Source organism: Leucoraja erinacea, chromosome 10, assembly GCF_028641065.1.
Source record: "Leucoraja erinacea ecotype New England chromosome 10, Leri_hhj_1, whole genome shotgun sequence".
Lineage (NCBI taxonomy): Eukaryota > Metazoa > Chordata > Chondrichthyes > Rajiformes > Rajidae > Leucoraja > Leucoraja erinaceus.
In genome coordinates, this window is record NC_073386.1 from 2,345,464 (window position 1) to 2,358,989 (window position 13,526).

Below are 13,526 nucleotides of genomic sequence, written 5' to 3' on the forward strand. Positions count from 1 at the left end.
TCTATAAGATCCCCTCTCAATCTCCTAAATTCTAGAGAGTACAAACCAAGTCTATCCAGTCTTTCTTCATAAGACAGTCCTGACATCCCAGGAATCAGTCTGGTGAACCTTCTCTGTACTCCCTCTATGGCAATAATGTCTTTCCTCAGATTTAGAGACCAAAACTGTACGTAATACTCCAGGTGTGGTCTCACCAAGACCCTGTACAACTCATGTAGATCCTCCCTGCTCCTGTACTCAAATCCTTTGCAGAATGCAGCAGCTGGGCTTGTACACACTGGAGGTTAGAAGGATGAGAGGGATTCTCATTGAAACATATAAGATCGTTAAGGGTTTGGACACGCTAGAGGCAGGAAACATGTTCCCGATGTTGGGGGGGTCCAGAACCAGGGGCCACACAGTTTAAGAATAAGGAGTAAGCCATTTAGAACGGAGACGAGGAAACACTTTTTCTCACAGAGAGTTGTGAGTCTGTGGTATTCGCTGTCTCAGAGGGTGGTGGAGGCCAATTCTCTGGATGCTTTCAAGAGAACCTCCCTGCTCCTATACTCAAATCCTTTTGCTATGAATGATAACATACCATTCGCTTTCTTCACTGCCTGCGAGACAGGAGATTTTGTCGGTGATATCGATAGATATAGAACAGTCTCTGCCTGTCACATTCCCTCAGTGACACTCACCCCTCAGCCAGAGAGTTGTAGCTCGGTGCTAAATGGCCGCCTGATGCTGACACGTATAAAAATATATATATTTTTTAAATGAAACACACGCCTCGCTGGGATTATCTGCAAAATTCTCACATTTATTTATTTACTGTCAAAGAACTTTACATCAGGTATTAGTGGCAAGGGTCCCATTATTAACAGGGAGTACACAAAAAGTTGATCTTCTGGAGCATATCTTTTCTCGGGCGAGAAGTCAAGTCCTGAATCGATGGGCACGGTAAATAAATAAACTCTGGAGGCCTTCGAGGAGGAATGAAAATGGGCAGTGATGCTGAGAGTCCAAGAGGAGAAAACATCCTCCTGTGTTTGACTTGGTGAGGTCACCATGACATTTGCTCAAGTGGATTCCACTCCCATCCCATGCCCGGCCTGTCAGATGTATTACAGTAAAGGAAGAGAGAATCTCTGCTCTTAACACTCCCCAGGTCAATTAGCTATGTGTCAAAGATTAAGGGGGCAATACTCATTTGGCCACCAAAGTATAAATGGGTGGATTGGCCATGGATCTTATTGAAACATATAACTTTTGTAAGGGATTGGACAGTCTAGATGCAGGAAAAATGTTCCTCATGTTTGGGGTGGGTGGGGGGGGGGGGGGGGGGGGGGGGTTGGGGGGGGAGGGGGGGAGAACCCAGGGGTCACACACTGTTTAAGAATAAGGGGAAGGCCATTTAGGACTGAGATGAGGAGAAAAAAAATTCACCCAGAGAGTTGCGAATCTGTGGAATTCTCTGCCACAGAAGGCAGTGGAGGCCAATTCACTGGATGTTTTCAAGGGAGAGTTAGATTTAGCTCTTAGGGCTAACGGAATCAAGGGATGTGGGGAGAAGGCAGGAACTGGGGTGCTGGTTCTGGATGATCGGCCGTGATCACATTGAATGGCGGTGCTGGCTCGAAGGGCCGAATGGCCTACTCCTGCACCTATTTTCTACGTTTCTAGGATTGAATGGTGGAGTGGAGGGGGGAACCGCCGAGAGCTAAGGGGAACCAGGAATGGAATTTGTTAAGGATGCTTTGTGTAAAATGGGACACTGAACCTTTTTTCCCGGTGCCCTTTGCATGGCTCCTCTTTGCATACCACGGGCACGCAAAAAACAATGAATTTCATTGCGATTTAGTATGCGAACCAAGTATGCGTTCAATCATTCATCAATTCATCGATGGGCCGAGTGGCCTAATTCAGTTTCCACAACTCGGGGGGGGGGGGGGGGGGGGGGGGGGGGGGAGAGAGAGAAGGCAAGAGGGAGAGGTGAGAAACCTTTTTTTATTTTGAAAAAAAAACCAAGAGGCTGTTATAACGCAGAAACAAAAAAATTGAGAGACTTTTGGCTTAATTTGCACAATGGAAAGTCCTGGAAAAAAACCCCCCACATTTTGTTTTAATCATTTGTGCATCAGGGAGTTCCACACAATATTTTCATCAAATGTATTCCGTTTAAAACTCTCTTATATTTGGGTCCGACAACGTATTTGATTTTATTTTACACTAGCATTACAACAAAATATATTTTCTTTAGGCTGTTTGTCAGGTGAGAACAGGTAACTATACAGCTGAGCAAAGGTGAGCTTTGGAGGCCAAGCCTGGCTGGGCCTTGCGCTCCGTTGAGTGGGAGCGCAAATGGCTTCCGGAAGTCGGCCGACAGTCCCACCCGGAGCTTGGCGGAGCCTTCCTGGGATCTCTAAGATACTGTAGACAACTTCTTCTTCATTATATAACACGGAACGGGCCGGGGTTGGGGATCTGAGGCTTGGATTTGGGGTGGGAAGAGGGAGGGGCGGCAAGGTGCGATTATATACACAGCGACACGACCGATTTCAACACCGTTTTTTGTATCTGAATGGCCACAGTCTCTCCCGCCGTCTCCCAGAGGTCGGGAGCGGACAATAGACCTGGGTTTTCTGGCGAACCGAACAATGGTTTCAGCGGAGAGAAAGAGTCTTGTTTCTTCACCAACCCCCCCCCATCCCCCCAACAAACAAAAAAACGTTCTCCCCATATCTGCGGGACCCAGCGAACTTTCCTGTACATTGTCAACAGACGCACGGGGGCCCCTCCCCTCGCACACAGAAGGGTCCAGGAACCAGAAGAGGTCCATTAGTCCGTCTCTTATCTTGTCAGGCGAGTCCTCAACGCTAGGGTTTCACAGACTGGTTACCAGTTGCATCTGTCGTTCCCTCACATCCCCCTCCGGGATCAAGTCCTCCTTGTTTACCGGGAGAATGTACCCATCGCTGTTTCCCCGGCTGATCTGATAGTACGTTTGGAGGTGGTTTGCCCCGCCGAGGTTGGGCATGCTCTTGTAGTAAAGGTCCTCGGCCTCGCTCCTCTTGGACGGCGAGAGTTCTTCTTCGCCTTGGTCTCCGCGGCGGGGCCCGTTGTCGGGGTCGGGCGAGTCTCTCAGGTTGGGCATGCTGGTGTAGAGGGAGTCCCGGTTGGGGGAGTGCGCGTCTTCGGCCCCGGGGGGCGCGGCGGGGGGGCGGGGGCGGTGTCGGGGGCTGCCCCCGCTTCTGTTGGTGGTACAAGAGGGAGTGGGTGCGTTGCGGGATGAGCGGGGCCTCCAGCTCGGGGTGCCGGCCCTCGCCCCTCGCCAGGGACGAGGAGGAGTCGGCCACGATGGCGTCGTCCTCGCTGCCGCTCCCCCCGCCGTCTCTGGGGGCGGCCATCTTGGCGGGCGGGCCTCGCTCGCCCCCCTGGGCCTTGAGGCCTCCGGCGCGGAGGTTGTTGTGCACCAGCTCGGAGATGATCATCTTCTCGAAGGCCGTGTCGCCCAGGCTCAGGCCGCAGTCTAGGCCCTGCACGCTGTCGCCCACAAAGTCACCGTTCTGGATGGAGTAGCTGTTGTTAAAGTTGCCGCTAAGTGGTAGAGTATCCATCGTACTTGCATCCCGCCCATTGGTCAGTGCATGTCCTGCAGCAGCCGGGGAAGGGGGGGGCAGCAAGAGGGGGGAGGGGGAGGGGAGGGTGGAGAAAGGTGGGGGTTGGGGGCGGAGTAGGGAGGGGGTCGGTGGGGGGGATGGGAGGGGGGGGGATGGGGGAATGGAGAGGGTTGGTGGGGGGAATGGTGAGGTGCGGGGGGGGGGAAGGGGAGGGGGAAAGGGAGGGGGAGGGGGAAAAGGTGGGGGAAGGGAGGAGGTGGGTTGGGGGGGATGGGAGGGGGTGAGTGGGGGGATGGAGAGGGTTGGTGGGGGGGAATGGTGAGGTGCGGGGGGAAAAAGGAGGGGGAGGGGGAAAAAGGTGGGGGGAAGGGAGGGGGGGGTGGGGGGGGGGGATGGGGGAGAAGGAAGGGAGTGGGGGAGCGGGGGGGGGGGGGAGGGGGGGGGAAGGTTGAGTTGGGGGTTGGTTGGAGGGGTGGGTGGACAAAGTTTGGGTGAGGGGAAAGGGTAAGGGATAGGTTGTGAGGGGGGGGGGGGGAGGGGTAATGGGGAAAAATATTGTGGGTGTGGGTGGAGCAGGGGGAGGGGGAAAGTGTGGGGGAGGAAAGGGGGAGAAGGGAAAGAAAAGACAACACATAGTAACATTAGCGGGCTGACTCCATTTTAGCTTTGAAACCTTTACAAGATTACCTTCCGTAAAGAAAAACAAGCCCTTTTAATGTAGCTCAGGACAAAAGATGGCCTAATGTTGGTGCTTTAGAGGTTTAAAGATGTAGGCTGGAAACAGGCCCTTCGGCCCTTCGAGCCTATTCTGACCACACCCGTTCTATGTTGTCCCACTTACTCATCCGCCCTCCCCCCCCCCCCCCCCTTTTACAGAGGGGCTGAGTAACCTGCAGAGCCGCACTGCCTTTGGGAGTGTGGAAGGAAACCGGAGCACCCGGAGGAAACCCACGCAGGAAACCCACGGGGAGAACGTGCAAACTCCGCCCCGGAGGTCAGGATGGAACCCGGCCTCTGGCGCCGTGAGGCCGCGACGTGAATGATCACCCCCTCCAAACCCCCACCCCTGAAGGTTCGATCTTGACGGTCGAACTCTGAGCCCCCCGACCCAAAGCAAGGTAGAAGCACCCACACCCCACCCCCCCCCCCCTCCCAGCTTTGTCCTGAAGTACCTTAAAAGCAAACTGTGGGGGGGAGTTGGGGAGTGAGGGAGGGGGGGGCGGATAATATGCAGAAGCAGCACTGAACAGGTGCAGATTGTGGAGCAAATTAAAAACCAGCGAGGGCCACAAACACAAACGGGCAGTCTTGCTGCAACAAGACATTGCCGTGTGGAACAGCCGATGAAGGGTGGGGTGGGTTGGTGTTGGGTGGGGTGGGGTGGGGTAGAGTGGGGAGGGATGGGGAGGGTGGGGTGGGGATGGGTGGAGTGGGGTGGAGAGGGGAGGGGTGGGGAGGGAGGGGGTGGGGAGGGGTTGGTTAAGGTGGGGATAGGGAAGGGTGTGCAGGAGACACACACATACAGTGAGCATGGCACACACAGGTGGGGCATCTCATTGAGCTAGGGGATGAGGGAGGAGGGGAGGGGGGGGGGGAGATGTTAGCACTACCAGTGTCACAGACAGACAGCCACTGGGTTGACTCACATAAGCAAATTCACATCAAGTCTCTCTGTTCAGGCTAGCGGTTGCAAGTGTAGCTGATACACAAAAGAAAGCAAAATGATCACACCGGCATGAGGAAGGGCCAGGGGAAGATCACAGCTAAGCAGAGAGAGAGAGAGGGAGAGAGAGAGAGAGAGAGGAGAGAGAGAGAGAGAAGGAGGGGGCGAGAGAGAGAGGGAGAGAGAGAGAGAGAGAGAGAGAGAGAGAGAGAGAGAGAGAGAGAGAGAGAACGAGAGAGAGGAGAGTGAGAGAGGGAAAGAGAGAGAGAGAGAAAGGGAGAGAGAGAGGGAGAAGAGAGAGAGAGAGAGAGAGAGAGAGAGAGAGAGAGAGAGAGAGAGAGAGAGAGAGAGAGAGAGGGGGAGACAGAGAGAGAGAGAGAGAGAGAGAGAGAGAGAGAGAGAGAGAGAGAGAGGGGGGGAGAGAGAGAGAGAGAGGGAGGGAGAGAGAGAGAGAGAGAGAGAGAGAGAGAGAGGAGAGAGAGAGAGAGAGAGAGAGAGAGAGAGAGAGAGAGAGAGGGAGGAAGAGAGAGGGAGGAGAGAGAGGGAGAGAGGAGGAGAGAGAGAGAGAGAGAGAGAGAGAGAGAGAGAGGGAGAGGGATGGGAGAGAGAGAGAGAGAGAGAGAGAGAGAGAGGGACGGAGAGAGAGAGAGAGAGAGAGGGAGGAGAGAGAGAGAGAGAGGGGGATGGAGAGAGAGAGGGGAGAGAGAGAGAGAGAGAGAGAGAGAGAGAGAGAGAGAGGGGGAGAGAGAGAGAGAGAGAGAGAGAGAGAGGGAGGGACAGAGGGATGGAGAGAGGGGAGAGAGGGAGAGAGAGAGAGAGAGAGGAGCGAGAGATAGAGCGATAGAGAGAGAGAGAGAGAGTGGGAGAGACAGAGAGGGGGGAGAGAGAGAGAGACAGACAGAAAGCAGAGGGAGCTAGGAGACGGACTGCAGTGCCTTGGGGGTGGGTCAGGGATTGGGAAGGGGCTGGCGGGACCTTTGGTGGCCAATCCTGGTGGTCCTCCAATGCCAGTCCCCCACCCACCCCCCTCCCCCCGTCGGCCCGAATCAGACGTTTCCTGCTCCATCTGCTTTTATTTCTGAGTTCTGGCATTGTGCTTTGGGTGTGGTCAAAGGCGGGGTGCGGCATGTGAGATGGCAAGGTAACTGGGGCATTCAGAAGTGATAGGAGCAGAATTAGGCCATTCGGCCCGTCAAGTCCACTTCGCCATTCAATCATGGCTGGTCTATCTCTCCCTCCTAACCCCATTCTCCTGCCTTCTCCCCATAACCCCTGACACCCGCACTAATCAAGAATCTATCTATCTCTGCCTTAAAAATATCCATTGGCCTCCATGGCCTTCCACAGGATTCACCACCCTCTGACTAAAGAAATGTCTCCTCATCTCCTTCCTAAAGGAACGTCCTTTAATTCTGAGGCTGTGCCCTCTAGTCCTGGACTCTCCCACTAGTGGAAACATCCTCTCCACATCCACTCTATCCGTTCCTTCTTCTCAGCATAACTTTGGGGAGCTATCAGGGAGAAAACATGTGTCCCCCCCCTCACCCCACAATCACTGCCACTCTCCCTCAGGAAGGTCAAGCATTGCCTGACCATGCCTCAACAGCCAATCGACATTAGACAAAAGACAATAGGTGCAGGAGTAGGCCATTCGGCCATTCGAGCCAGCACCGCCATTCACTGTGACCATGGCTGATCATCCCCAACCAGTACCCCGTTCCTGCCTTCTCCCCATATCCCCTGACTCCGCTATCTTTAAGAGCCCTATCTAGCTCTCTCTTGAAAGTATCCGGAAAACCGGCCTCCACCAGGCAGAGAATTCCACAGACTCACAACTCTCTGTGTGAAAAATGTGTTTCCTCGTCTCCGTTCTAAATGGCTTACCCCTTATTGTTAAACAGTGTGGCCCCTGGTTCTGGACTCCCCCAACATCGGGAACGTGTTTCCTGCCTGCAGCGTGTCCCCCCCCTCCCACCATAGTCAGTCTGAAGAAGGGTCCCAAACCGAAAAAGGTCACCTATCCATGTTCTACACAGAGGCTGCCTGACCCGCTGAGTTACACCAGCTGAAACCGAAGACTGGACTTTAAAATAAAATGCTGGATTTACTCAGTCGGAGTAATCTATATCTGCGGCTTAAAACCAGCATCTGCAGTTCCTTCCGACAAACCAGGAACTGCAGACGTTGTTTCACTAAAAAAGACTCACAACGTGCTGGAGTAACTCAGCGGGTCAGGCAACATCTCTGGAGCAAAGGAATAGGTGACGATTCGGGTCGGGACCCCGTCTTCAGACAGCGTGCCTGTCCCGCTGAGTTACTCTAGCATTTTGTGTCTATCTGCAGACCCTGGTGTCCGCCACACCACCCACCATTTAGTCCGGAGAGGGGCAAGAGAGTAAGGGGATGAGAGATGAGAGGAGAGCCTCTCGGGGTCAGAGTTTGGGCGGGGCGGGGGCGGGGGAGAGGGTAAAACATAGAAACATAGAAATTAGGTGCAGGAGTAGAGGCCATTCGGCCCTTCGAGCCTGCACCGCCATTCAATATGATCATGGCTGATCATCCAACTCAGTATCCCGTACCTGCCTTCTCTCCATACCCCCTGATCCCCTTGGCCACAAGGGCCACATCTAACTCCCTCTTAAATATAGCCAATGAACTGGCCTCGACTACCCTCTGTGGCAGAGAATTCCACAGATTCACCACTCTCTGTGTGAAAAAAGTTCTCCTCATCTCGGTTTCATCTCGGTAAGGTTGCCTGAGGTCAGGTTGTGGTCTGATGGTCTCTGCGGGGGAAGGGAAATCCATCTCCAGTGGGGACAGGAACATTGGTCCTGGCCAAGCAGACCACCAGTGGTGTGCGATGATGAGAACTCAGCTGCAGGGTTCCATCCTGACTATAGGGGCTGTCTGTGCGGAGTTTGCACGTCCCGTCCCGTCCCCCCACGCCCATGACCTGCGTGGGTTTTCTCCGGGACCTCCGGTTTCCTCCCACACGTGCAGGTTTGCGGGTAGTCCCTAGTGTGTGTCGGATAGTTTTAGTGTGCGGGGACCGCTGGTCGAAGGGCCGAAGGGCCTGTTTCCGTGCCTAATCTCTTAACTAAACAAAAGTACTGTGTGCAGTTTTAGTCCCCAAATTTGAGGAAGGACATTCTTGCTATTGAGGGAGTGCAGCGTAGGTTTACAAGGTTAATTCCTGGGATGGCGGGACTGTCATATGCTGAGAGAATGGAGCGGCTGGGCTTGTACACTCTGTGCAGTTTAGAAGGATGAGAGGGCATCTTATTGAAACATATAAGATTATTAAGTGTTAAAGAAGGAACTGCAGATGCTGGAAGATCGAAGGTACACAAAAATGCTGGAGAAACTCAGCGGGTGCAGCAGCATCTATGGAGCGAAGGAAATAGGTGACGTTTCGGGCCGAAACCCTTTGTGTTTGGACACGCTAGAGGCAGGAAACATGGTCCCGATGTTGGGGGAGTCCAGAACCAGGGGCCGCAGTTTAAGAATAAGGAATAAGCCATTTAGAACGGAGACGAGGAAACACTTTTTCTCACAGAGAGTGGTGAGTCTGTGGAATTCTCTGCCTCAGAGGGCGGTGGAGGCAGGTTCTCTGGATACTTTCAAGAGAGAGCTGGATAGGGCTCTTAAAGATAGCGGAGTCAGGGGATATGGGGGAGAAGGCAGGAACGGGGTACTGATTGGGGATGATCAACCATGATCACATTGAATGGCGGTGCTGGCTCGAAGGGCCGAATGGCCTACTCCTGCGCCTATTGTCAATGTTTCTTTTCATTTGTCTCTGGAACTGATACGCTCCAATGCTGAGTTCTGTATTCTATATTCTGCACTCTGTATCTTCCCCATTGCTCTACCTATGATACTCGAGTTTAACTTAGTCGCGATTATCTGATCCATGTCGGATGGAACTGCAGATGCCGGTTTGAACCGAAGGTAGACACAAAAAAGCTGGAGTAACTCAGCGGGACAGGCAGCATCTCTGGCGAAAAGGAACAGGTGACGTTTCTGGTCAGGACCAAGAGGATCTGAAGAAGGGTCTCGACCCGAAACACCACCCATTCCTTCTCTCCAGCGATGCTGCCTGTCCCGCTGAGCTACTCCAGCTTTTCTTGTGTCAATCTTTGCATTATCTGATCTATTTGGGTGACTTGCTGTCCAATGTGCCTCGGAAGACGTGATGAGAATAAAGCTGAACTCACAAACTTAATGCTAGCCCTAGGTAGATAAAAATGCTGGAGGAACTCAGCGGGTCAGGCAGCATCTATGGAGCAAAGGAATAGGTGACGTTTCGGGTCGAGACCCTTCTTCAGACTACATATAACCCCTTAATCCTAACCCTGAACAGTATCGGCCCATTGCCGGATCTAGCCCTGTTCCCAGTCACCCAGGTTGGGACAACACACCATGAGTTCATAGGTGATGGGAGCAGAATTAGGCCATTCGGCCCATCAAGACTACTCCCCCATTCAATCACGGCTGATCCATCTCTCCCTCCTAACCCCATTCTCCTGCCTTCTCCCCATAACCCCTGACACCCGCACTAATCAAGAATCTATCTACCTCCACCTTAAAAATATCCACTGACTTGGCCTCCGCAGCCGTCTGTGGCAATGAATTCCACTGATTCACCACCCTCTGATTAAAGAAATTCCTCCTCATCTCCTTCCTGAAGGAACGTCCTTTAATTCTGAGGCTGTGGCCTCTGGTCCTAGACTCTCCCACTAGTGGAAACATCCTCTCCACATCCACTCTATCCGGGCCTTTCACTATTCCGTACGTTTCAATGAGGTCCCCCCTCCTCTCATAACCTTACGGAAGGAAACAACCGTTGAATAACCATATAACAATTACAGCACGGAAACAGGCCATCTCAGCCCTACAAGTCCGTGCCGAACAACTTTTTTTCCCCTTAGTCCCACCTGCCTGCACTCATACCATAACCCTCCATTCCCTTCTCATCCATATGCCTATCCAATTTATTTTTAAATGATACCAATGAACCTGCCTCCACCACTTCCACTGGAAGCTCATTCCACACCGCTACCACTCTCTGAGTAAAGAACTTCCCCCTCATATTACCCCTAAACTTCTGTCCCTTAATTCTGAAGTCATGTCCTCTTGTTTGAATCTTCCCTATTCTCAAAGGGAAAAGCTTGTCCACGTCAACTCTGTCTATCCCTCTCATCATTTTAAAGACCTCTATCAGGTCCCCCCCTTAACCTTCTGCGCTCCAGAGAATAAAGACCTAACTTATTCAACCTATCTCTGTAACTTAGTTGCTGAAACCCAGGCAACATTCTAGTAAATCTCCTCTGTACTCTCTCTATTTTGTTGACATCCTTCCTATAATTGGGCGACCAAAATTGTACACCATACTCCAGATTTGGTCTCACCAATGCCTTATACAATTTTAACATTACATCCCAGCTTCTATACTCAATGCTCTGATTTATAAAGGCTAGCATACCAAAAGCTTTCTTTACCACCCTATCTATATGAGATTCCACCTTCAAGGAACTATGCACGGTTATACCCAGATCCCTCTGTTCAACTGTATTCTTCAATTCCCTACCATTTACCATGTACGTCCTATTTTGATTTGTCCTGCCAAGGTGTAGCACCTCACATTTATCAGCATTAAACTCCATCTGCCATCTTTCATCCCAATAGACACAAGATGAGAAGAATGCCTGGCTTTCTTAGATTTGATTCATAATCTAGTACGGGGGTCAGGGGTTATGGGGAGAAGGCAGGAGAATGGGGTTAGGAGGGAGAGATAGATCAGCCATCGACTGAATGGCGGAGTGGACTCGATGGGCCGAATGGTCTAATTCTGCTCCTATCACAGTTTTGACCTTGTAATCGCTGCCTGAGGCCTACGCACATTGGAGGCTCATCCCCAACCATCCAATTCTGCAAACAGCCCCCTTAAGCCCCTGCATCTCATCCATGACCTGCAAGTAATGCTTCACCAAATGCCTCGTTTCAAAAATAATAATGAAAGAAGAAGAAATAAAAAGGAAACAAGCATGCCAGAATTTTTTTTTACATTTGATAGGCAAAGTTAAGTTTGACTCCCATACTTGTCTCTCTGTAGGTCACTAGAGGGAAGCATAAGGAGAGAATAATAGATAAGCAGTGAAAATAGAAGCAAGCTTGGGTTAGAATCAACATTTGTCAAACGCATGCTTTTAATTCCCCTCCCCTCCCCTCCCTCTCCCTCTCCCCCTCTCCCTCTCTGCCCCTTTCCCTCCCTCTTTCTCCCTCTCCCTCTCTCCCCCTCTCTCCCTCTCCCTCCCCTCCCTCTCTCTCCCTCTCTCTCTCCCTCCACCTCTCTCCCTCCCCCTCTCCCTCTCTCTCTTTATCTATCTCTATCCCACTCCCCCTCCCTCTTTCTCCCTCTCCCTCTCTCCCACTCTTTCACTCTCCCCCTATCTCCATCTCCCCCCCACCCTCTCTCTCTCCCCTTCTCCCTCTCTCTCCTTCTCTATGTCTCCCCCCCCCTCCCCTCTTATCTCTCTCTCTCCCTCCTTCCTTCCCTCCCTCTCTCGCTCTCTCTCTGGCTTTGGAAATTAAGTTTTGGAATCAAAAGATGTGGTGGCCGTGCCCAGAGATGATCTATGGAGGTCCGTACGGGGCCTACTGCTGTGAGAGGGAGGTGGTGAGAGAGGTGGTGGGAGGTGGTGAGAGGTGGTGGGAGGTGGTGAGAGGTGGTGAGAGGTGGTGAGAGGTGGTGAGAGGTGGTGAGAGGTGGTAGTGAGAGGTGGTGAGAGGTGGTGAGAGGTGGTGAGAGGTGGTGAGAGGTGGTGGGAGGTGGTGGGAGGTGGTGAGAGGTGGTGAGAGGTGGTGAGAGGTAGTGTGAGGTAGTGGGAGGTGGTGAGAGGTGGTGGGAGGTGGTGAGAGGTAGTGTGAGGTGGTGAGAGGTAGTGAGAGGTAGTGGGAGGTAGTGTGAGGTGGTGGGAGGTGGTGAGAGGTGGTGAGAGGTGGTGAGAGGTGGTGAGAGGGAGACTTAGGGCCTGTCCCACTTACACGACCTTTACAGGCGACTGCTGGCAACCGTCACAGGTCGCCGAAATTTTCAACATGTTAAAAATTCAGTGGCGACCAGAAAGACGCTACGACTCTTTGGAGACCTCTCAAGACCAGGGGAGACCTCTCAAGACCAGGGGAGACCGCTCACGACCATACAGGCTGGATGGTTGTGAGAGGTCTCCTGTGGTCGTGATGAAGCGCTGGATGATGACAGAATGGGTCGACTGGACTTGAATTCACTGCAATTTTCGAAGGATGAGAGGAGGGATCTTCTAGAAACATATAACATTCTTAAGGGATTGGACGGGCTAGATGCAGGAAAAATGGTCCCGATGTTGGGGGAGTCCAGAACCAGGGGTCACACACTTTAAGAATAAGGGGCAGGCCATTTTAGGACTGAGATGAGGGAAAACTTTTTCACCCAGAGAGTTGTGAATCTGTGGAATTCTCTGCCGCAGAAGGCAGTGGAGGCCAATTCACTGGATGTATTCAAGAGAGTCAGATTTTGGTCTTAGGGCTAATGGAATCAAGGGATATGGGGAGAAGGCTGGAACGGGGTACTGATTGGGGATGATCAGCCATGACCATATTGAATGGCGGTGCTGGCTCGAAGGGCCGAATGGCCTACTCCTGAAACAATTTTCTATGTTTTTTATGCCCCCCTGGTCCAAAAGTTCCACCATAAGAGTTTTGGAGTGGGGGGGGGGGGGGGGGGGGAAAAATGGAGGTTGCCCTTGGTTACCAGGGCCTTCCACCCCAAGCTCGAGAGGATGGAGGTTGTGCATTGTGGTAGCTTCCCGGCAGATGTAACCTACCAGGCTTCAGGGAATGGGATGGGATGGGTGGGGGTGATGAGGGGGTGCGTTCAAGAGGTGGGGGGGGGTTGATGGTGAAGTGCGGGTGTGTGATGGGTGGGGTGGGGAACATGGAAGTGTTTGGACCAAGGGGAGCATAAAAACATAGAAAATTGTTGCAGGAGGAGGCCATTCGGCCCTTCGAGCCAGCACCGCCATTCAATATGGTCATGGCTGATCATGTTGGGTGTTTGGGGCCGGAGGTGTGGAAGACCAAGGAGAAGAGTGAAGGGGAAAGGGGAAGAAGAAGATTGGGATTGTGTGTGTTTGGTCGGGGGGGGGGGATGGCGGTGAAGGAGATGGGGGGGCGAGGAAGTGATTGGGGGGGGGGGGGGGGTCTGCCTACAACTACAAATC

At 52.6% G+C, this 13,526-nt stretch overlaps 1 protein-coding gene across 1 annotated transcript in view; it reads right to left on the reverse strand.

The window, feature by feature from the left end:
* Positions 1 to 1,972: 1,972 nt before the first annotated feature.
* The window catches only part of LOC129701301 (adhesion G protein-coupled receptor L2-like), a 127,610-nt gene continuing 116,056 nt past the window's right edge, over positions 1,973 to 13,526 (reverse strand). Inside the window, exon 18 of the mRNA XM_055642466.1 lies at positions 1,973 to 3,634. Coding sequence (XP_055498441.1) covers positions 2,859 to 3,634 — 776 coding nt within the window. The 3' untranslated portion in view covers positions 1,973 to 2,858. The remainder of the gene's footprint in view (positions 3,635 to 13,526) is intronic.